Source organism: Dipodomys merriami, unplaced genomic scaffold (genome assembly GCF_024711535.1).
Source record: "Dipodomys merriami isolate MVZ:Mamm:240054 unplaced genomic scaffold, mDipMer1.0.p SCAF_56, whole genome shotgun sequence".
NCBI classification, from domain to species: domain Eukaryota; kingdom Metazoa; phylum Chordata; class Mammalia; order Rodentia; family Heteromyidae; genus Dipodomys; species Dipodomys merriami.
Window position 1 is genome coordinate 8,314,389 of NW_027206135.1, and position 23,938 is coordinate 8,338,326.

At 39.7% G+C, this 23,938-nt stretch overlaps 2 protein-coding genes across 2 annotated transcripts in view; one reads left to right on the top strand and one right to left on the bottom strand.

Moving 5' to 3' along the window:
* Positions 1-10,558, top strand: part of Spta1 (spectrin alpha, erythrocytic 1) — a 63,284-nt gene extending 52,726 nt beyond the window's left edge. The window contains exons 43-52 of the mRNA XM_069999975.1: positions 411-620; positions 2,224-2,520; positions 2,959-3,071; positions 4,485-4,502; positions 5,347-5,398; positions 6,471-6,658; positions 7,664-7,717; positions 8,103-8,249; positions 9,255-9,399; positions 9,885-10,558. Of these exons, the coding sequence (XP_069856076.1) occupies positions 411-620; positions 2,224-2,520; positions 2,959-3,071; positions 4,485-4,502; positions 5,347-5,398; positions 6,471-6,658; positions 7,664-7,717; positions 8,103-8,249; positions 9,255-9,399; positions 9,885-10,013 (1,353 nt within the window). The 3' untranslated portion in view covers positions 10,014-10,558. The remainder of the gene's footprint in view (positions 1-410; positions 621-2,223; positions 2,521-2,958; positions 3,072-4,484; positions 4,503-5,346; positions 5,399-6,470; positions 6,659-7,663; positions 7,718-8,102; positions 8,250-9,254; positions 9,400-9,884) is intronic.
* Positions 10,559-15,272: 4,714 nt separating this feature from the next.
* Positions 15,273-16,217, bottom strand: Or10z1 (olfactory receptor family 10 subfamily Z member 1). Its single transcript, XM_070000066.1, has one exon. It carries the CDS (start codon positions 16,215-16,217, stop codon positions 15,273-15,275), a length of 945 nt encoding a protein of 314 aa, XP_069856167.1.
* Positions 16,218-23,938: the final 7,721 nt, after the last annotated feature.

Here is a 23,938-nt window from a genome sequence, read left to right on the forward strand (position 1 = left end):
AATATACATACAAGATGCAAGGTACCAAAATCAAGTACAGTGACAATAGGGGATATACCACAGGGGAAAGAACATACAGAGGAAACAAAAAAAAATCACCTAGTACATTTAAAACAGCAACAACAAAGACAGACCTCTTGTGTCCATATCTTGGGGTTGATTTCACTTAGCATCAACTTATATGATCATATGTACATAATGTTTGAGCTTTTCAGCTCATCTGATAAGATTGTCCTATACATAATGCTAATTATTGCAAATAAGGGAAGCCATGGGGCCTAAATTTCTTTGGGACTGGCTCACTTCACTTTTTATCTTGTCCATAATTAAAAGCAGGCCATCATTGGGTGTGCCTGGCCCTTGGCCTATTTCAATTCTCCCATTAATAACCTGTCTATGGGTCTTCTTAGGACACACTGGATGCCAGTCTTCAGAGTTTCCAGCAAGAGCGACTTGCAGAGATCACTGAGCTGAAGGACCAACTTGTGGCTGCTCAGCATCACCAGAGCCAAGCCATTGAGGAGCGCCATGCTGCCCTGCTGCGGCGCTGGGAGCAGCTGCTCGAAGCCTCTGCAGACCACAGACAGAAATTGTTAGAGAAGCAACTGCCTCTACAGAAGGTAAAACAAGGAAAAGTGATGAAGCATGCTCCATCTCTATCATCTGGATAGTGGTTGCAGAATTTAGAAATACTAGAAATCTGCTTACAGAATCTATAAATGTTTTAAGCCATTAAAAGTGATCAAGAAGACATTTAGTTTTTGGCAGTACTGGGTTTTAACCTCGGGATCTTGTGCTTGCTAGGCAGATTTTGTATCACTTGAGCCAAGAACTCACGTTTTGTGTTTGTTTTTGTTGTTTGAGGGTTGTTTTCTTCTTTTTTCTTTTTTGCTTTATTTTTAATAGAATTTATATTCTTACCTAGGGCCCATCACAGACCACAATCATACTTTCTGTGCTTCTTATATAGCAAGTATGTACCACTATGCCCAGCTTATTTGTGTGCTTCTTACATAGCAAGTATGTACCACTATGCCCAGCTTATTTGTTGCAATAGGATCTTGCTAACTTTTTGCTTAGGCTAGGCTCAAGCTATGATCTGTGTCTCAAGTATCTGGGATTATGGATATGAAGTACCACACACAGTCAAGAAAATAATCTTACAGAGCAACAAAGAGTTCATTTTTTAGATTGGTAGGAAGTTATTAAGCAATTTTAGTATCTATTAATTGTACAAAATAATGGTTTTCATTATAATGGAGATATCTTCATACTAATGTTTATTGAAGCACTATTCACAATAGCCAAGTCATGTAGACAGCCTAGACACCCATCTGTGGATAAATAGATAAAGAAAATGTGGCATATGTTCATAACAGAGTATGACTCATCCATTAAGATGGAAGCTTTTTTAAAATGAGCAGTTACGCAACTGATTTGAGGTGGAAGTAAGGTACATATAATGGAAAGGGCAAGTGGACAAGAGAGTAGAAGGCTTTACTTCACAGTAAAATGAAACAAAACTGACAGGCAAAGATCAAAGCTGGCCTTGTGCTTTGTTCAAGGAGCAAATGGAGCACAGGAAAAGTAGCGATAACATGTGTTCTCAACTGTACTAACCACTCTTACATGAGATCGCCTCCAGGAGTCATGTAATATCTCTGAACTGGTGGCATCCTCTTATGAAATAAGACAATGTTGCCTACACCATTTCTTACCTTTCTGAGCTATTACTATTTAAAGGAGAAGATGGATCTAGACATAAGTGTAGACTAGTAAGTCCTGTATAGAAGGAGTGATTCAAATGTTCTTTCCAGCACTTTCTGTTACAGTATCTGCAATGTTGATAATAAAAATAAAAAAAAAACAAATCTCAGGGGTTAGTAAAATTACTGAATACCCCTAGACCAAAAGGAACACTGCACTTGGCAAGAAGTTAAGGCACAGAGTTAGAGATACAGAGAAACAAACATGCAAGTCAGAGACTCTGGATTGCTAGTTAATTTCTACTCTCCTGAAGAGCCTATAGAAATAATTCTCAAATGAAAATCTAAAGCAATTAGACTGGTGATTTTACATATATATACCATATATATATGACCACCTTGTGCCTGTTGGTTTTAGTTTGCATTGGGACCATCTGTCATTTATTTTGATCCTCAACCTTCTCTTTAGCTGAGGTTTTATCAGGAAAGATGGGGGTATCTTTTGCTTTCCCTGCAGGCTGAGGAGCTATTCATGGAATTTGCACACAAGGCGTCGGCTTTCAACAATTGGTGTGAGAATGCAGAAGAGGACTTATCGGAGCCTGTGCATTGTGTCTCCCTCAATGAGATTCGCCAGCTGCGAAAGGACCACGAGGCTTTCTTGGCCTCCTTGGCTGGGGCTCAAGAAGACTTCAACTATTTGCTAGAGCTAGACCAGAAGATTAAGGCCTTAGATGTGCCTTCTAGCCCTTATACCTGGTTAACAGTGGAGGTGCTAGAAAGGATCTGGAAGCATCTGCCTGATATCATTGAGGTAAGGTGCGGAGGGAAGCACTAAGATGTTTTCTGTCTGTGGTGACCATGACCACATAGTATATTATCAGAATCGAGGGACTTTTGAGAAATAAAGGAAGACTGTCAGTATCAAGCCATGAACCAAGATTGAGAAAAATTGGAAAACCTGTATTATCTACAGTACCATTGGCATACTTGATGTGCCATCGTTTGGATAATCTCATGCTTTGGGGTTTGAGAAATGATTCATGGAAGTGAATGGAAGCCCCAGTAGAAGACTGAAGTTGTAATGAGTTCTGAAAAGTTCATGGTTTTTGCATAAGCACATGGACATTCGTTTGTGGGAGATGGGAACTATTTTGAGAGAAGGAAGTGCAGCTGAGTCTACAAACTGGTTCCTTTATTGCAATGAAAGGCCTGTGATGTGAACTCTACTGTCTGTGGTTTGGGCTTTTAGGAACGGGAGCAGGAGCTGCAAAAGGAAGAGGAGAGACAGGTGAAGAATTTTGAGATGTGCCAGGAGTTTGAACAGAATGCCAGTACCTTCCTCCAGTGGGTTCAGGAGACGAGGTAGGCTCTGCGCCCTCCAAACCTGCGTGCTTAGGCTGCACACGTTATGGGACGGCATGTGTCAGTCATGGGCTTGAACTCTGGGCCTGGGCGCTGTCCCTCAGCTCTTCAGCTCAAGGCAAGCGCTTGAGCCACAGCGCCACTTCCGGGTTTCTAGTGGTTTATTGGAGATAAGAGTCTCACGGACTTTCCTGTGCGGGTGGCTTTGAACCGCAAACCTTATATCTCAGCCTCCTGAGGAGCTAGGATTACAGGCGTGAGCCACCAGCGCCCGGCATACAGCATGTGTCCACCAGCGCCCGGCATACGGCATGTGTCCACCAGCGCCCGGCATACGGCATGTGTCTTAAGTAAATGAAGGGGCTCTTATGTGATGTAGTCTATGTCCAACTCATGACATTTTGTCTATTCTTTATGGTCCATTAGAATTTGTTTCTGGATCAGTCCTGGCAAAAATCATGAGAGGGAATTGCTGTCCATCGAGGGCCCTCTCTTCATCCCCCTGATTTTCCTTCAACTGAAGGAAATAATTGCACATCAGAACAATAAAAATCACGTGTATATGATCCATTGTATTTTTTCAAACTACTTCCATATCCATTATTGTATTTACATAACCTTCAGAGCTACCTTGAAAAGTACCCAGAGCAGTTGTCATTACCTCTGTACCTCTGCTCCCAAGAGTGAAAGGAACTTCAATAGACTACTTGACTTGTTTAAAGGTCACATACATATTTACCCATGCAACTTATACAATACAAAGCAAAAATATGAAGCTGTCATGTTACCCAACCACCCAAGCTGTCATGAGAATCAAACGAGATAATCTAGGCTAATTATATTAATCAATGTAAAATGCTTTGTATGTGAAGATAAAATTTGTCTTGCCTTCTGGGTGATGACCTGGAACAGAATAGGTACAGAGGGTGGAATCTATTCGGATAAAAGCTCAAAGTTAGTAGACTGTGTCCATTACGTGGGTCAGAATTGTGTTTTGAGGATTAAAGTATGGCCATCCCTACATACTCATTGGTAAGGATAAATGAAACAATGAACAAAGTAAGACCCTGTGTCAGGTCTATAACACATCTGACAAAGATCAGAAGAAGCACGAGGCCTCCCCTTGCCTCTGCCTTTTGACCTTTTGTCATACCCTGGCAGTGGATGCTCGGTGCTAAGCACATCCCCTGACATGCGTGTTCTCTGTGCTGAAGCAAAGAGCTTTGTGGAATGCTGAGCTTCTTGGAGAGAGGCCCCCTGGAAACAGCATGTGGACAGGTTTATATTTTGTGACTGAAAAAATCTTAGAATGTTTTGTAAACCTGAAGAAATAAGATTATTAAAGTGATCCATGTTAATGTATTGTTTCTCTTTTCTTTCTTCTGATTCCTGCTCCATGCTCTCCATATCCAGGGCCTATTTTCTGGATGGGTCAGTATTTTACCTTATCATGCTTTCTTTCTCATGTTATTATGCAAGCATTAGATAGAGAGGCCTCAGTAATGATGCATCATTATCCCATTGTGATCTGATAGTACCTAAACTAAAATGTAGGGTGAGAAATAGGTCATTCTACTTATCCTCCAGCAGGTGGCACCCTGCCTTCATTGTTTCATTGCAGAGTCAACCCTCTGTGTCTAGGTTGCCTCCATCTGTGGATTAGCATAGACTGACAGCATTCATTGCAGCTGATTTTCTGACCCTCTGCCCTCATGATTCACATCTCCTGTAGAATAAATATCCCAAAAAGGGAAAAGAAAATATTCAGAAAGCAAAATGTGTCTGTGAGAAACACATACAGACATTCCCTAAACATTATGAGCTAACAATTACTTTGCAGGATGTTTATATTGTATTTGGCATTATCAATAACTTAGAGATTAGTTAAGGTGTATGGAAAAATATGTGGGTTATATGCAAATCCTTTATGATACTTGAGCGCTCACCATTTTGGTAGCCACATGATCCTCAAACTAATTTCCCAAGGATATATAAGAATAACTGTGTATGAGAACAGACCTAGGAGAGACAAAGTGAAAGCCCTCTTCTAGGCAGAGAAAAATTGGGATAGACATTACTTCCTTTCTCATTAATCTGGAAAGATTGCCAGAGATGGAAGGATTTGATTACAAAGATTAGGCTTTATGCATCTTTTCAAAACAAGCCAAGTAACTTGGGAGAAGTAGAAGCAGAATAGGTGGTTTGAGTTGGTATGTTTGCATGAAATATTGACCTCTGACTATATGAATAATGTTTCCTCTTGATCTTTAACTAGATCTTTGCTCAAAGAAACAGGAACTCTAGAATCCCAACTGGAAGCAAATAAAGTAAGTAACATTTGTTCAGTAGCTGAAGCTATTGCTAGAATTATTAAGAGTGAAAGGAAAACCACTTAAGAGAAAAACTCTGCTTACATTTCTAGGCAAATATCATCTAAAATCATGAAACGAAGGCTGCCGTCCCACTACACTCTCAATTTGTATCCATAACTATAAGCCACTACTTTGTGGGTATAGCCCTCAGCCTATCAATATATCAATGTATCAAACTACACAACAGAGTTAATGTCTACATTCCAAGTTGTTATAATGATGAACAGAACAGATATAAAATTCCCCAGCCTACAGCCTGAACACCAGAAAATATCTGCAGCAATTAATGTGATCAAGTGATGTTATCCAACCTAGATTATCTTATCTCCTGACAATTGAACGAAATAATGTTTTTCAATTTTATTTCATCGCCTCTTTTCAGAAAACAAAAAAGTTTAGTTAAATTTAATTTTTTCCTGACAGGAGAAGAGGTAAGATGACTGATAGAATTTGAGAACACAAGTATTATATGTTTTTTTCTCATGCATTTCTTCATCATCAGAATCACTTTGCTCCTATTCTTCTTAGGGAACAATATTACTTCATTAGAAAGCGTAGGAAAGATGTAGAAATTTGGCACATAAGGTGCCCACGCACATCTGTCCACACTGATGAAGGAGGTCCAGTACTGGACAGTGCAGAGCTGATATGAACCTAAGAACTCAGTCTCAGCCAATAGCATAGATAATTTACAATGTGATCACTGGATGCTGATGATGCCTTAGTAGCAGAAATTCTACTCTTCTTTGTCTGCAGTAGGCACTTGTTCACACTTAGCTATACATGTGAAGAGTATCAGAATGACAGAATTCATCACACCTAAACTTCTCACTATCTTAGAAATGATTGCAGAAGTGAACCAGCTTTCCCAAGTTGCTAATTCTTCATAGAGGGCAAAAAAAAGCATCCTAAAAATAATCAAAAAGGAGCAATTTAAGAGAAACTCGAGCTAATCTGCATCTTCCCTCTCATCTCTGGGTTTGTAGCTGATGAGACTATCTATCTCTCTTCTCTGTTTTCCCTCCAGAGGAAGCAGAAGGAGATCCAAGCGATGAAGCGCCATCTGACCAAGATTGAGGACCTAGGGGACAACATGGAGGAGGCTCTGATTCTTGACATCAAATACAGCACCATTGGACTGGCCCAGCAGTGGGACCAGCTCCACCAGCTGGGGATGCGAATGCAACACAATCTGGAACAACAAATCCAGGCCAAGTATGGAGGGTCTATAAGCCAGGACAGGGAGGGGTGAAGATGGTACTGGGTATTAAGAGCATAACAATGGCTACAGTTTTAAGATCTGTTTAAAAAAAAAAAAGCTGCTTCAGATATAGTACACGCACTGGAAAAGCCAGTGTTTTTATTTTCATGGCCTCACAGATGGACTTTTTTTTCATATAGTGAAATCTATCAGGGAATAAGAGACATGCCTCTCCCCAAGAGCACATTCATTATACGCCCAAATAATATCCAGTTCTTAGAGTCCCTTCATCTGATATTCATAAAGGATTCCATTTTATAAAATTCCAGTCAAGAATATAATATCAAAAATGGAAGGAATAACCAAAGTACAGACTAACATGTCAGAAAAATTAGTTTTCCTAGGTCAGTTAATTACATTAAGGCACCCTTATGTTTCAATAGCTTCCTGGCAGTATGGGGTTTTATTTGTCCAGATGAGGAATTGGACAACTTTTTCTCTAAAGGGCCTTGTTATTAATAATTAAGCCATTATGAGTCGTATAACTTCTTTTTTATGATATTGGGGTTTGAACTCCAGGCCTCTTGCTTGTCAGGCAAGCACTCGACTGTTGAGCCATTCCTCAGGCCCAGGAGTCATGCATCTTCTGCTGGAACCTTTTATCTCTGCTAATACAGCTGAAGAGCAGCCATAGATAATTTCACACATGAATGAGCATAGCTATGTTCCAATAAAACTTTATTTGTGGACATTAAATTTAAATTTAATAAACATTCATGTTTCATAAAATATTCTTTCAGTGATAGTCAATCATGTAAAAACCCACCATTCTTGGCTCATGGGCTGTATGGAAGCAGATGGCAGGCTGACTCTGGTTCACAGAACATATTTTGCTAGCCTGTGAGATTGATGAATCTGACAGTATATTTTCCATTCTAATTCTCCTTCATATGGCATGTCTCTTGCTATTTTTCTCTTTTAGTTGATGGGTTAATTTCTGTGGGATTTTTTTCTTTCAGAGATACCATAGGTGTGAGTGAGGAGACACTAAAGGAGTTTAGCACCACTTATAAGTGAGTATAACTTCAGAGTTGACTGACACTTTGTTTACTTGCCCATTCTTCATAAGTTTACAAATGACTAATAGTTTTCTCTGTGTGGCTGCATGGAATCTTAAAATGAAGCTCTAGATATATGTAAGTGCTTTCAGTCATTGATTTAAATATAATGTCTGTGAGACTCCAGGAGTTGGAAAACACATCTCATTTATGCTCTGTGCTTTATGACTTTCTTCCTATTCATCATGTTTAAAAAAATTTACAGCAATACAAACAGACAGGTTGAGTTCTCTGAAAACAATGACACGTTAATAACTCTCTAGTTGATTCAATAAGGTCTATTCTTTTCTTCTGTAACTTGATGTTCTTTTGAACTTCATAAAATGTTTTCACCCTTTAGACACTTTGATGAGAATTTGACAGGGCGCTTGAGTCACAAAGATTTCCGATCCTGCCTGAGAGGACTCAACTATTATTTGCCCATGGTGGAGGAGGATGAACCCGAGCCCAAGTTCCAAAAGTTCCTGGATGCTGTGGATCCAAGCAGGTAAACGGAGGACCACAGGTCAACAGAACAGTCATCGGGGCTTGGAAGGAATCTATCAGCAAGTAAACTGTTGATCATGCATGCAATTCATTCATTTGGAAAGAGTTTGGAAAAGAATTGGGCATCTCTTGGTGTTCTTTCAAAGCTAGCTCAGAAGTAACACTAACTGTTACTCAAATTCTAGCTCTGCAACTTGCCCAATTCATGACAAATGGTTGATCTATGAGTTTTAGCTGGCTGTAAGCACAGGACTTAAGAGTCCTTTCATGTATGGGAGATTTGGAGGGAAATATGCATGACTCAAAGGCATGGAGGGTGGAATTGTGTGGACTTGTAGGGGAGCAACAGAGTTATACATAAATCAAGCCATTATGACAGATTAATTCTTTCTGATCATTAAACATAGAAGAAAATCAGAAATGATTTAAGTACCTGGGGCTGGTGATGGTAGAACATTCTGGAACTGTTTCTATAGAAACAGTCCGGAGTTTAAGAAACAGTGTTTATTTGCCTAAGGGAGTGAGGAGGGGGTTCAGAATAGCCACATTACCAGACATCTTATTTGAAGGAGGACCGTAGAGGTTCAGACTTCATTCTGCCTCTGCAACCCTGTTTAGGATAGGGCTCTGCTTCTGTCTTTGGAAGCTACATCTCTCTGTCTCTCTGTCTCTCTGTCTCTGTCTGTCTCTCTCTCTGTGTCTGTGTCTCTGTGTCTGTCTCTTTCCTTCTCTCTCCTCTCTCTCTCCTCTCCCTCCTTGCCTTTCCTCTCTCTCCTCCCTCTATCTCTCCCCTCTCTCTTCTCTCTCTCTCTTCTTTCTCCTCTTTCTCTTCTCCTTCTACCTCTCTCCTCTTTCCTCTCTCTCTCTACTCTTTCTCTTCCTTCTCCTCTTTCTCTCTCTCCTTTCTCTCTTCTCTCTACTGTCTTCTCTCCTCACTCTCTCTCTCCTCTCTCCTCTCTCGCTCCCTTTCCCCTCCCCCTTCATCTTCTTCTTACTCTCCTCACAGGAAGGGCTATATCTCTCTGGAAGACTATACCTCATTCCTGATTGACAAGGAATCGGAGAATATCAAGACCAGCGATGACATAGAGAGTGCTTTCCAAGCCTTGGCAGAGGGCAAGGCCTATATCACCAAAGAGGACTTGAAGCAGGTCAGATTCCCATGGCTTCTGCTACCACTATGCATTCATCATAATCTAGATTTTGGCCATCTTGTTACTGGTTGCCTGCTTTGAAGGCCTCTGGCAACCTGGCCACTTGTTCTCCTCAGATCTCCTCTTTCACAGAATGCCACTTGTCTGGGCCACTTCATTCTGTTTTCATCTAGCTGAAAAACAGAGTGGTTCTCTGCCTGTCAGAGTTCATTCAAAACTTGCAACTCAGTTTTAAGGCTGCTTCTTGCCACTTTCATTTAATGAGATAAATCTAAGAAGTGAGAAGTAGAAATAGAGTGGATGAGCTCTATATTGGTCTTATTCACTGAAAATCATACATTTTTAAGGGCATCATAGAAACAGGGCTTTTTTCTTCTTTCAAAGGTTCTCCACCTATCACATTTCCAGCACATTAGAAACCAAGGGGATGCATCTAGTTGAATCTCAGAGACTATATCTTTATCTTTTTCTTTTCTTTGCAGGCCCTAACCCCGGAGCAGGTGTCATTCTGTACCATCCATATGCAGCAATACATGGACCCACGAGGTCGAGGTCATCCTGCCGGCTATGACTACGTGGGCTTTACCAATTCCTTCTTTGGCAACTCATAAGCAGATCATAGAAAAGTTTGGTGTGGTGGGAAGTATTGGGTTTGAAGTGGACAGGCAAGTGTGGAGGGTGAAAAGACTCTGTGTGTGTGTGTGTATGTGTGTGTGTGTGTGTGTGTGTGTGTGTGTGTGTGTGTGTGTGTGTGTGTGTGTGTATTATGCTAAGCCTGGGGGGAAGGGTGTGGAGCTAATAGAGATGTTGAAGAACAACTCCTCTCCTGGTCACTATTAGGAAATTCCAAAGTCTTTATTTTTTATTCATTGCATTCTGCATATTTTTATCATTTTAGCATGTTTTCATTATAGGATGAAGCATTTCTTTTTTAAAGAGAGATTAAACTGTTTCTGCCCCAATTGGGATTCTGCATTTCTGAGAACTATACTATTATCTAAATCTGGGCAGATAATTAGACTGTGATAAACAGCCATAATAAACTACAAATAAAACCTAAGATGACTTACAACTTATTTTTAGAGTGTGCTTGAATTTTTATAGTTTAAAAGTAGTATATTTGATACTGGGAATCTAGGATATTTTTGTTTGTGAAATAAAGCTAAACACCTGTTTTTTTCTTAATTTGGTCCCTTTCCATTCTGTGCCATTAGAGTTGATGTCATTACTCTCAGAATGACAAAATTGCAGCATGACAGGATTCCTCCATCTTGTCTTCCAACCCCCTGAATTCACTCTTTATTTCAGTGTGATAAAAATAACATCTGTGTCTATTTGTTTCCATATCCTGTTACAGTAAGGCTCAGTAGAAATGTTTTAAAAATGATGAACTAAGGGGGGAAAAAAAAAACAGGAGATGGAACTGTATCCAGGAATCTTCAGGACAGATTTGGTATGAGTAGGTTCAAATACCAGCATTTGGATCTGATTTATACAAGTTACTGGTGTAATTTGCTGGTGAGAATTCTTGGGGCTTTTTTTATTGCTGTCTTGGTTTTTGCCTTGTGTAAAACTGCTAGTATCCTGCACTTACAGCCTTTCTCTCCCAAATGAACACTGCCCCTGGACAACCATCTTAAGAGTCAATTCTTTCCTCTTGTAGGAATTAATCCTTTTTTAGGGGAGATTTTTCTAGGAAAAAATCTTGTCACAGGAGTCACTTGAAAAAAAATTTATTTCCAACTAAAAAATTGTCTTTACCCATAATAACATTTAACGATTTTATTGGTTTATATAAGAAGAACCAAATACAATGACATCTAACAATCAAGAAAAAAAACTTTGAAAATTAATGGCAAGTTTTTAAATATACATGATTACAAGTAATCAGAAATTTTACAATTGCAAACAGTATAGTCAAATAGGCCATGGAGAATCAATATCATCTAATATCACAATTACCAAGTATGGATTTTCTAAAACTTTGCATGTTGAGAATATCAAAGAAAAGAGAGGCCAGGCACTGGTGGCTCATGCCTGTAATCCTAGCTACTCAGGAGGCTGAGATCTGAGGATCACAGTTCAAAGCCAGCTGGTGCAGGAAAGTGCGTGAGACTCATCTCCAATAAACCACTAGAAAACCGGAAGTGGCGCTATGGCTCAAGTGGTAAAGCACTTGCCTTGAGCTGAAGAGTGAAGGGACAGTGCCCAAGCCCAGAGTTCAAGCCCCACAACCGACCAAAAAAGAAAGAAAGAAAGAAAGAAAGAAAGAAAGAAAGAAAGAAAGAAAGAAAGAAAGAAAGAAAGAAAGAAAGAAAGAAAGAAAGAAAGAAGAGAGGATGGTTGCAGTCGTTGTTCCAAGCTTGCCAAGGGTTTTTAGGCTAAAATCAGATTATGAGGAATGTGGTCAGTAAAATGTGTTCTCTAAGGCAAAGAACAATTATGAAAGGGATTGAATAATACCGCCAGGAACTGCAATGATTATCTAAAAAAGCAATAAGAAGAATGCCATAAGAAGCTCTTAACTTCATACAGCTCAGATTCAGACTCTGATCTACGTACTACACTCAAGCAAAAAGGAAAAAAAGGAACATTGGAACCAATTACATAAAATAGAAGCTATAAATAGTTTAGTATCATAACAACTAGAATTTGAATCAAATATCCTTCTGGATCTCAGAGGTAATTTCCTTCCAATTAATACTCATCTTTTCCTGACTCCTCACTACTGACTTCATACAGTACTCCTTGCCTTCACTTTGCTAATGGTCTCCTTTATAACTTACATATTAGCGTCTGTCCCTGAGCCTCAGACTGTGGCTGCATCCTTGTTTTTTTTTTTTTTCTTTCTTGATTCCTACTGCTTCATTGGCTTTCAAAGTTATTTCATTTCTAGTAGAACACTTCTCTTTAACATCTGTGAAACTCTCTGGTACCTTTCATCTCCTTTTCTTGTTTCCATGTTCTGCCTATATTCAACTGGACCTACTTCCCAGCATTTTATCCTCCCAAGTCTCTGGGATGTAGATCCAGTCAGACACAATGCCAGAGTGATGGCATATGATACTTACTGATCCCTCTGCCTCATGAAATACAAGATGCTGGATGTTGCTAGAATCAATTAGCAAAATGATTTAGCATCCTAAGGTGATATTTTCTAGAAGCACTAAATAAAAATAGTATTGTGCATTTAATGTGTAACTGACTTTTTTCTAAAGGCATTATAATAATCTTCATCAAAAAAGCTCTATCAAAGAGAGATTATTATCATTCCATTTTTGCAATGGGGGTCATAAAGTATTTTTTAAAAACAAAACTTTCCTAGGTCACATATCTTTTCTTTTAAGGTGACAAGACTATGCTTAAAGCTCAGCAAGTCCTGGGCTGGGAAGGTGGCTCAGTAGTATAGCACTTGCCTTGCATGCATGAGGCCCTGGGTTCCATTCCTCAGCACCACATAAGCAGGGAAAAAAAGCCAGAAGTGGCGCTGTGGCTCAAGTGGTAGAGTGCTAGCCTTGAGCTGAAGAGCTGAGGGACAGCGCCCAGGCTCAGAGTTCAGGCCCCATGACCAGACCCCCCCCCAAAAAAACCAAAAAACTCAGCAAGTCCTGTCTCCACTGGGCTGCCACTCAGAGGTGAATGCTTTGGAGAAAGCTGCAACAGGACTTGAATTGCAATTGTGGAAGTGGAAAGCAAGACATAATTCTGTGTATGTGTGTGTGTGTGTGTGTGTGTGTGTGTGTGTGTGTGTGTGTGTATGAGAGAGGGGGGAGAGAGAGAGAGAGAGAGAGAGAGAGAGAGAGAGAGAGAGAGAGAGAGAGAGAGAGAGAGAGAGAGAGAGCTTGCCCTTTCAAACATATGATCAAATCCTTACTTAGCATATGAAATTTGAATCATTTGGTGAGATTTTGTAGATTTATTTCTGCTATCTCCATCCCCAATCAATGATGTCAAGATCTGAAGGTATAAAACCTATGAATATCTATTTTCAAAATCCCCCAAGTGGTTTTTGAACCCTTCCTTACTTAAAATTGCTGCATTTGGTATGTAAATAGATCTTTGAATATTACTTAATAATTCTTGGAACAACCTTAGTCTACCATTAGTCAGGGTGTATCTGTGGCCTGTTATGCTGCGTGGTCTGAATAGGCCATGGACATGAACTTGCTGAGACAGCCCCAGTGCAATGGGGGGTGGCAGCCTAAGATGACCTTCTTCCTCTGACCCGGACCCGTTCTACCATCTGACTTGAATTTGCTTACTTTTCTCTAGCTTATTCTTTTCTCTACACTTAAGTCTCTGCCTCTCTTTAAGAAGATGACAATGGATGTCTTATTTATCCTCTTACCTCTGGTTTCTCCCTCCTGAAATCCATCAGCCTCCATTCTACTAAGGTTAATCTTGTTCAGTCACTTCACAGACGCTGTTCTACTCTCTGCTCAAAGCTTTACTGTGTCCTGTCTCCTCAAAATGATCTGTCTGAAGCAAGGTTTTAAACTGTCACCCATACCCTGCAAAAAATGTAATCTCAACCCAAGCAACTTTCTCAGAAGCATTTTGAGCCATTTTCAGCCCCTTTGTAAAATTCATATATTCTATTACCATCTAGAATCTGATTGTTCTGTACACTTCTATGACTTTTCCTCTGTCACGAGTCAAGATCCATCCTTTAGGGCAAGTTCAAGTACTACCTTTGGCATGGAGCCTTCTTTGATTCTCACCCTGGAGTAACCCTTACCAAAGTAAAAGCCAGCATCATTTTTCATAACACATTGTTAGTAAAAGATGAGATTGACCCAAGTATTATGCTAAGTTATTTATATGAATGATGCTTTTTCTCTGAGAACACAAACTTTCAGGCTAAAAACATTTCACAGATGAAGGCTTTGAAGCTGACAAAGGTTAAGCAAAATATCTAGGGTTGCTCAGATTGTTAGTGCAAAAGCTTATGTTTGAACTCCTACCTAAGAGCTGTAGGAATTCACTACACTTTTGCTCATTCCTAACAGTTCCTGGAACCACATAGGAAACAATGTAGGTAGAAAGTGCCATAGGTAGAGTAGATTCAAAAAAATAACACCCATATTAGGTAATGACCCCAGAGTTCTTGACACAAGAGAGCACCAATAATTATCAAGGAAGATAGGAAAATTAGATTTTCTGAAATAGAATCTATGCAGCTTAGATTAAAATGGGGAAAGTAAAATAATGAGGTAGAGAGTTTAAGATCTAAGTTATGTAAATGATAAAAGACACCTAGTGGAAGACAAAGAGAACCTATATTTCCATTTTTCAAGCTATCAAGCTAATCTGCCAAACTTCTATTCACTGAATTTCAGATCTTCAAAGAACATTACAACTCAAAGGGTCTAAATATTTTTGAATCTTCTAAGTGTCCCTGATAAAAACTCCCACCTGACAATGTTCAAGAGGAAGTGTACTCATTACCTCACTCATGTAACTGTAACCCTCTGAATAGTATCTTTACAATAAAAAAATTAAAAAAAAACTCCCACCTGTTCTTCCTTGAATGCTCCAAACTTCCTCATTCTGTTCAGCTGAGTTGGAAAATTAACAGTGATCTTCATGCATTAAGAAAACTCTATTTCTTAATGGGCTTCAGTAACTAGGGGTGATATCTGTGAAGATTAATGTAAAAATTCAGATTTTTTGAGCTCACACTTACCAAAATAGGAAGTCCTGTCTGTCTCTGCATTCTCAAGCAACTTGGGAGGAAGGGCCCCTCAGGCTGAGGTGCCCCCGCGGGGCGTGGCCAGGACAGTTGGGGCCTGACACCTGGAATTCCTGGCCCACTGGACTGGGTCTGTCTGGTCTGTGACACAGAGAAGAATGACTCTTTGGACTTGCCTTCATCCTTTTCCCAATAAGTTCCCCCGGAAAGCATTTCTCAGAGCTGTCTGCACAGCCCGATTCCTTAGACTGTAAACGATGGGATTGAGCAGCGGGGTTGCTACAGTGTAAGTGACAGCAATAAGCTGATCCCGCTCCAGAGAGTAGCTGGCTTTGGGCCTCAGGTACATGAAAGAAGCACAGCCATAGTGGATAATGACGACTGTGAGATGCGAGGCACAGGTGGAGAAAGCCTTCCTCCTCCCCTCAGCAGAGGGCATCCTCAGGATGGCCACCAGGATGTAGGCATAGGAGATGGTGATGAAGAAGAAGGAGACCAAGAGGACCAGCAGGCTGAGGATGAGGATCCCCAGCTCACTCAGTCCTGTATCCCCACAGGCAAGGCTTAACACTGGCGGTGTGTCACAAAAAAAATGCTGGATCTCATGGGAACTGCAAAACGAGAGGCGGAAAATGACCAGTGTCATCCCCAGTCCAAAAAGATAGCCACTCAGGAAGGAGACACCCACTAGCTGGGCGCAGAGGATGGGATTCATGCGGCTGGCATAGTGCAGTGGGGCACAGATGGCCACGTACCTGTCAAAGCCCATGACAGACAAAAGGAAGCAATTGGTACAAGCCCATGAAGCAGAGAAAAACATCTGGGTAGCACAACCCACGTAAGAAATAGCCTGGTCCCCCATAGCCAGGCCAGACAGCATCCTAGGAATGATACCCAAAGTGTAGCAAGTCTCAGAGAAGGAGAGGAAGGACAGGAAGAGGTACATGGGGGTGTGTAAATGGTTATCTAGCCTGATCACTATGATGATGAAGACATTGCTGGTCAGGGTGATGAGATACAAAGAAAGGAACAAGACAAATAGCAAGACTTGCAGTTGCCCAAAGCTGGAGAAGCCCAGAAAGACAAAGCCACGCCACCACGTGGTTACATTGGGCTGCACCATTCTCAGTGGTTTTCCTGATTCCTTCCACCATGCCAGGAGATGGCTGGCTTCTTTAAGATGAAGATGGGATGGGTTCTCGTTTCCTTTGTGCCTTTTTTAACTGGAAAAGGAAAGACAGCAGAAAAGGCTGGTTAACATTAGACAAAAATGTATAGGATCCACTCTTATGCACATGTATGTGCATAAGTAGACATCTCACACATTGGTGTGTAAACATACACAAACATGTGACTACATATATGCAGTCAAGCATAGTCAAAGCACTCACATATAATCATACATATTTTTACACATTCAAAATTATGCAGAACACATTTATCCCAATTACTAGTTCCACAAATATATCAGTTCTGCCTTGGCACAGGAAGGGCATATGTACTCATCCACAAACAGATGTGAAGATTCATGCATCCCATACACACGAATACAAACTTCATTTGTAAGGTACACATTTAGATACAGAGTGTAGATGGGAGATTTCATAAATATAATATTATAGATCAGGCAATAAAAGCCAAGAGAAGTGGAGTTACTTTCCTAAGATCACACAGAAGCAGGACAAAAGAACAAATATGGTGGATTCTGATCTAACATTACCATCCCTTCCCCTACAATGATAACATTCCCTCCACACTCTGGTCTGGTACACTTATTAGCACAAATGTAGATTGAGAAACATCTGTTCCATATTAATTGATTGTAACTTATCCCTTTCTTGCGTCATTTTTATCCTTTCCAAATTTCTTGGGTTGATAGAGCAAGCCCTTTTCTTGTGTTGACTATACTGAAACAGCAGCATCAGCAGCAATCTCTTGTTTCCATTTCTTGGAGTTCATTTTGAAAAATATTATTTTAAAAATTTTTCTTCTAAAGGTGATGTACAGAGGGATTACAGTTACATTTAAGTGTTACCCACTCCTTCATTTTCTACCACTCCCCCTCAACTATCCTCATTTCCAACATAAGTATCACTGTTGCATTGGTTCACTCTGTCTCACTATTTCTTTTTTTTATTTTTTTATTTTTTTTTATTGTGAACATACTGTACAGAGGGGTTACAATTACATGGGCAAGATAATGAGTACATTTCTTATCAAGCATTGTTGCCTCCTCTTTGTTTCCCCTTCCCATCCCTTCCTATACTCCCCCCTCCCCCACCCAATCCTCCCCCCTCCCCCCACCAAAGTTGTAAAGTTCGTTTTCAACATGACAACTTGTACCTCTCATTGTTGCAATGGGTTGTCTCACTATTTCTGCATTTCCCCTTCCCCTCCTCAAATAAGATAAACATATACAAGACAAAGGGTACAGAAATCAAAAACAAAGAGGAAAAGAAAAATAAAGAGAAATAACTGAAAACAGTACTTAAAAAACCCTCTTATTTCCATTTCTTGATAACATCATGTTATATGGTCATATGCACATAGCTATTGAGCTACTGTGATCCTCTGCTAAGAATATCATAGACATAGTCTAGTTACTACAAATGAGGGAACCCATGCAGCCTGTTTCTTTGGGTCTGCTCGCTTCTGTTAATATAATCTTTTCCAAGTCTTTCCATTTCCTTATGAATGGGGCAATGCCTTTCTTTCTAACGGAAGCATGGAATTCCATTGTGTGTTTATATTTTCTTGATCCATTCATCTACTGAGGGGCATCTGCGTTGATTACATATCCTGCCTATGGAAAATAATGCTGCAGTGAACATCATATGCATTGAGGCTTTATGATCTGTACTCCTATGAATATCCTCCTTTGGTCTCACTGTGTGAATGTCTAGAGGCCTGTAGATATACATATATAGATATAGATATGATGAATTATATATGTCATTATGTATGCATTTATATACATAATTAGGATACAATTATGTATATAAATTATACATATATATTACTATCCAGTGTTTACTTGTGGAATTATAGGCACATTCTTTTACCCAAATGAGGGAAAGTATGCAATCTATGTTTCTTTGGGTCTGGTTTACTTCACTTAATATAATTTTTTCCAAGTGTTGTTGCCATTTTTGTTCTTTTCCTTTTATCTTGTTTGCTAGTTTGTTTGTCTTTGGGAGAGTAAATGAGCACATAAAAGGTGGAACAAAGGGTGAGCAAATACAGAAGTGATACTCACTAGACATTATGGGGACAGGAGGGGAAAAACTGGGAGAGGGTGAAGCATTCAAAAAGAAATGTACTCATTACCTGATTTACATAACTGTTATCCCTCTGTCCATCACCTCTGTAGTAATGATAAAAACATATTTTCAAAAAGAAAAAGGACTGTGCTGAATGCTGAAGAAAGGATGAGGCTCAGGGCAGGCTGTGTCTCAGGCAGCCCTTCGCTCCAATATCGCCATCAGGTTCTGCTTCCTCCTTCCTTACTTTACTATGAACCAAAGCATGGTGGAAATTGGACGGAAGGAGGATTCTCCACTCACCTGAAGGGGATCACCATGACAACAAGTCCTGCTTCTGGGAAATGGTGCTCTGGACTGCCTCTCAACAGGCTGAGTTGCAGAGAAACACCTGAGATCTAGCTCAGGTGTTCCCACTCCGCGGTGAAGTCTTCACACAATACCAGCAAGGTCTTCCACACCTCTAGTTCTGGGTGGCGAACCACAATCATTCTCATCCAAACAGCTTCTCTCTGTGGATTCTCCCATCCCCTGGGATGGCGTCTCAGGGAGCACATCTAATTGTGTTTCTTATCATTAGTTCACAATATCCTTTAGGGAAAACAGGAAATGGAATATGAACAAAGAGGTGCTGAGACTGTGGTTTGATAAATAGTTTATGGACTAAATATTTTATTAAACATTTTCATACAATAAGTACCTTTTAAAACTTACAATCTGGGGCTGGGAATGTGGCTTAATGGGAGAGTGCTTGCCTAGCATGCCTGAAGCCCTGGGTTCAATTCCTCACTACCACATAAACAGAAAAAGCCAGAAGTGGCACTGTGGCTCAAGGGTAGAGCTCTAACCTTGAGCACAGAGAGGCTCAGGATAGAGCCCCTGCCCTGAGTTCAAGCCCCAGCACCGGCAAAAATAAAAAGTTCTCAAAACTTACAATCTGGTGAGGAAAGGTTAAGAGTTGCATTTTATGGAAGGGTAACCTATGCCTAGAACAGTTGAAATGATCAATCCAAGATCCTAGAGCTCAGAAGCATTGCTTTTAAATTCATACTATTATTTAAAGTATAATAGTAATAAAACAAGAAGTCATCTTTTCGCTGCTGTGAGTCTATCTCATGGAGGTGTCTGGTTTCAAAGCTGATCTGAAGACTGTCCTGATATCTCTCAACACCACTTCCTTCTTTTATACTTTTTTGTGCACTCAACAGTCTTTAATGGTCCTACCTTTTAATATATTTACAGTGGCAACCAGATTTCAACATGAGTTTTAGAGATGACCCTCAAATAGGGTCCATGTGATATATGTCCACATTTCTTCCTTCCCTCCTTCCCTTCTTCCCTCACTTCTTCTCTCTTTCCTTCCTTCCTTTCTTTCCCTTCCTCCTTCTCCTTGCATTGTTTTCTCCCTTCCTCCCCTTTTCTCCCCTTTTTCTTGTTCTTCTTTCCCTTCCTCCTCTTTTTCTCTTCCTTATTTTTCTTCTTTCCCTTCCTTCCTTCTCCCCTTGCTTCCTTGCTGTCTTTTTTCTTTCTCCCTCGCAGCTTCTGTTCTCCTAGTATTTTTATCTTTAAATGGTTATCCAAGGAAGTTATAGTTTAACATGTCTATGTATGTGTACAGTGCATCTTGATCAGTCACCCCTTTTATCACTGTCCGTCCCAACTATCCCTCCCCCTTCTTCCTTTTTCACATGCATACACTGGGGATTAGGACTCTTACTTGTCCACCATTCTTTTTGTCCATTCATCCAGCCTCTCCCACCAGTACGCTCCCTCCATTCAAAACATGTTTCAGGTTCCTGAAATTTATTTTGCCAAACTGTCTGCTAAGTGTTCAAAGAGTTGATATCATAGTGTTTCATTCCTGTATATACTATCTTTTAGTCAACTTCATTGTGTATGTATGTATATGCACCTGTGTATGTTTACATGAGAGATTGTGTTTGGGGGGTCTAACAGTCTTATATGAAAGGAAATATGCACCTTTTGTCTTTTACTGCTCTGACTTGACTTTTCCCAGAATCTATCCATTTTCCTTCCTGCAAATGACATAATTTCACTCTTTCTGATAGCTGAATAAAATTTAAATAGAGAGACAGAGAGAGAGAGGGAGGGAGAGAGAGAGAGAGGGAAGGAGGGAAAGAGAGAGAGAGAGAGAAAGGTCACATTATTTGGCTCATTCATCTGGGCTGTTTCCATAACTTGGCTATTATGAACTGTGCTGCAATGGACATGGATGTGCAAGCGTCTTTGTTGTATACTATCATGCAGTTTTTCAATAAACGCCCAGGAGTGCTATTACCAAATCAGAGTGTAGTTCTAGGCTTAGTCTTTTGGGCAATCTTAATACTGATTTCTATAATGGTTTCACTAGTTTACATTCCCACCAACAGTATATTAGGTCCCCTTTTACCTTGAATAGTCGCCTGCATTTGTTGCTATTGATCAATCAAACATGTCCTTTGTACAATGAATACATGCTAATCAAGAGACTTAATGAGATGAATAACCTACATTTGCTCCTTTTCACAGAAAATTGTTTCCTTTCTGATGTCTTAGTGCTGTTTCTATTATTTTCTTTCTGTGTATACAATACCCTTTAGACATTCTTTATAGGCTGGCTTTTTAGTAGAAAAGAAATCTGTTGGTTTCTTTTCTTCTGAAGACATAGCTATTCCTTCCACCCTTGTGATTTCTAAAAATAGTTTGGTGAATGACAGTTCTTCTCTTTCAACACTTGAGAAAATAATGTGCCTCTTCCTTCTTACCTCAGTGGAGTCACATGAGAAATCCATTGTCACCTAGGTTGGTGTTTACTATACATGAGCCAGTGTGTTTCGATTGCCTCAAAAAATTTTCTTTGTTTTTTTTTTCTTTCTTGTCTTTAGTTTGATGAGTCTAATAATGAAGTGTCTTGAAATTAATTTCTTTAGATTTACATCATTAAAGAGAGATCTCAGCTTCTTAACTGTCTTTTATAAAGCTTGATCTTTCAACTACATTTCTTTGTCATAGCCCCAAACCATTCATCTGTCATTCTGATGCTCTAGAGGTTCAAATGACAAATCTCCTATGGTCTAAGAATTCCTCAAGATTTGTCTTTGTTCCAAATTATGGTCTTAGTGGAGTAAATTCTACTGCTATCTCTTCAATTTCATTAATTTATCATCTATTATTTCCATTCTACTATTGATTCCTCCCTCCAAAAATGCTTATTATGGTTATTGTATTTTTCATCTTTGCAATTTACATTCTTTTCAATAATTTTTCATTCTTTGCTGGTCTTTTTATAGGTTATAAAGGGATCTGTAATTGCTTATTGAATCAATTTTATGGTGGTTAATTTAAAATTTTTGTCAGTGTTTGACTACCTAGATCATTTGATATGGTGTTAGTTGATTGCTTTCCTCATTTGAGCTGACATTTTGCTGGTTCTTGGTACTATGAGTGATTTTAAAATATATTTTGATTGTGATCATTTGAGTAAATGCCCAAAAGTAGGATTGCTGGGTCATAAGGAAGCTCTATGTGGAGTCTTTTGAGGAACCCCCATTCTGCTTTCCAAAGTGGTTGAACAAGTTTACACTCCCACCAACAATGCAATAAGGTTCCCTTCTGTCCACATCCCCTCCAGCATTTTTTGTTATTAGAGTTCATGATTATAGCCATTCTAACTGGGATGAGGTAGTATCTCAATGTTGTTTTGATTTGCATTTCTTTTTTTTTGGGGGGGGGGTCCGGTCGTGGGGCCTGAACTCTGGGCCTGGGCAGTGTCCCTCAGCTCTTCAGCTCAAGGCTAGCTCTCTACCACTTGAGCCACAGCACCACTTCCTGCTTTTTTCTTTTTGATTATGTGGTGCTGAGGAATTGAACCCAGGGCCTCAGGCATGCAAGGCAAGTGCTCTACCACTGAGCCACCTAACCAGCCCCTTGCATTTCTTTTATGGCTAGGGAGGTTGAGCATTTCTTTATGTGTCTATTGGCCATCCTTCTTTCCTCTTCAGAGAAGTTTCTGTTTAAGTCTTTAGCCCACTTATTTATTGGGTAGTTAGACCACACTAAAGCTACCAGCACGACTATGTTTATTGCAGCATTATTTACCATAGCTAAGATATGGAACCAACCCAGTTGCCCCTCAGTAGATAAATGGATCAAGAAAATGTGGTATATATACACAATGGAATTCTATGCCTCCATCAGAAAGAATGACATTGCCCCATTTGTTAGGAAATCGAAAGACTTGGAAAAAATTATATTAAGTAAAGTAAGCCAGGCCCAAAGAAACATAGGTCCCATGGTTTCCCTTATTTGCAATAACTAGTATATGTCTGAGTCAAGCATAAAAGGTTAGATAAGTTGATGTTAGGGGAATGAACCCCAAGATAAGTATTCAAATGTTTTTTTTGTTTTTTTTTTCCTTTCATGCAATTTTTTCTAACATATTTATAAGATGATTTCTATGTTGCTTTGTACGTCCCTCCCCCACAGTATAACTGATGCTTTCACCGTATTTGATGTTGGTATAATTTGTGGAGGGGAAGGGAAAAAACAAATCGTTTAACTAGGTTACAGGTGGACCCATTGCAACAATGAGATGTACAAGTCGTTATGTAGAAAAACGAACTTTACAACATTGGTGGGGGGTGGGGGGAGGACCAGGTGGGGGAGGGGGGAGTATAGGAAGGGATGGGAAGGGGAAACAAAGAGGAGGCAACAATGCTTGATAAGAAATGTACTCGTTATCTTGCCCATGTAATTGTAACTCCTCTGTACAGTATTCTCACAATAAATATATAGATATAGATATAGATTATTATGTTAGGAGACTTAGGTCTTAATTAAGTCACAAGTTTTTTTTTTGTTTTTATTGTGAAAATACTGTACAGAGGGCTTACAACTTTTTACTGTATTTAAGTCAGAAGTTCTAATAGAAGGTTTCCTTACTTGGGTTTAGCATGGACACTTTATTGATGTGATATCTGGAACAAAGTTGCTTGGATAAGTAATAGGCCACAACAGACTGTTCTTTTCAGAAATGCCTAGCCCAGTGCTGCCAACATGGGTTAGGTAGAGGATGAATTAAGCACGTTGGTTCTGCTGTCTGTGTTGTAGTGGATGATTGAGGCCCTTTTCTTCCTTTGTTTCTTACTACACTCATAGGCAATTCCAGGACTCCCCACATGCCAAAATTAACTAGTTCATAGAAGTCATGTTCTTCAAGTTCCAATGTGCCTTGTCTAGTTTACTTCTCCTTTCTTTTCAACTTTAAAGCCAACTGACAATTGTTGGATTTTTTCCCAAGTTATTTAGCTACGCTAACAATGAGAAGCAGGGCAACAATTTCATAGACTGTCTCATATACTCTTGCCTGGGACCTGAATAAGTTTTCAAGAAAATAACAATGATTTTTCCAAAATTCCAAACAATTCTATAATTTATACACCCCCTCACAACAGTACATAAGTTGCATTTTTTTCAAATTCTTACCAACAATCATGTAGTCAATCCTTTTGTTCATTTATCTCAGGTAGTTTTATAGTAGAATCATTGTGATATCATTTACATTTTCTAATGAGTGATAATGCTG

What these genes read in the sequence shown, in the direction of transcription:
- Or10z1 (XM_070000066.1), bottom strand. Translation starts at nt 16,217, where the DNA reads ATGGTGCAGCCCAATGTAACCACGTGGTGGCGTGGCTTTGTCTTTCTG.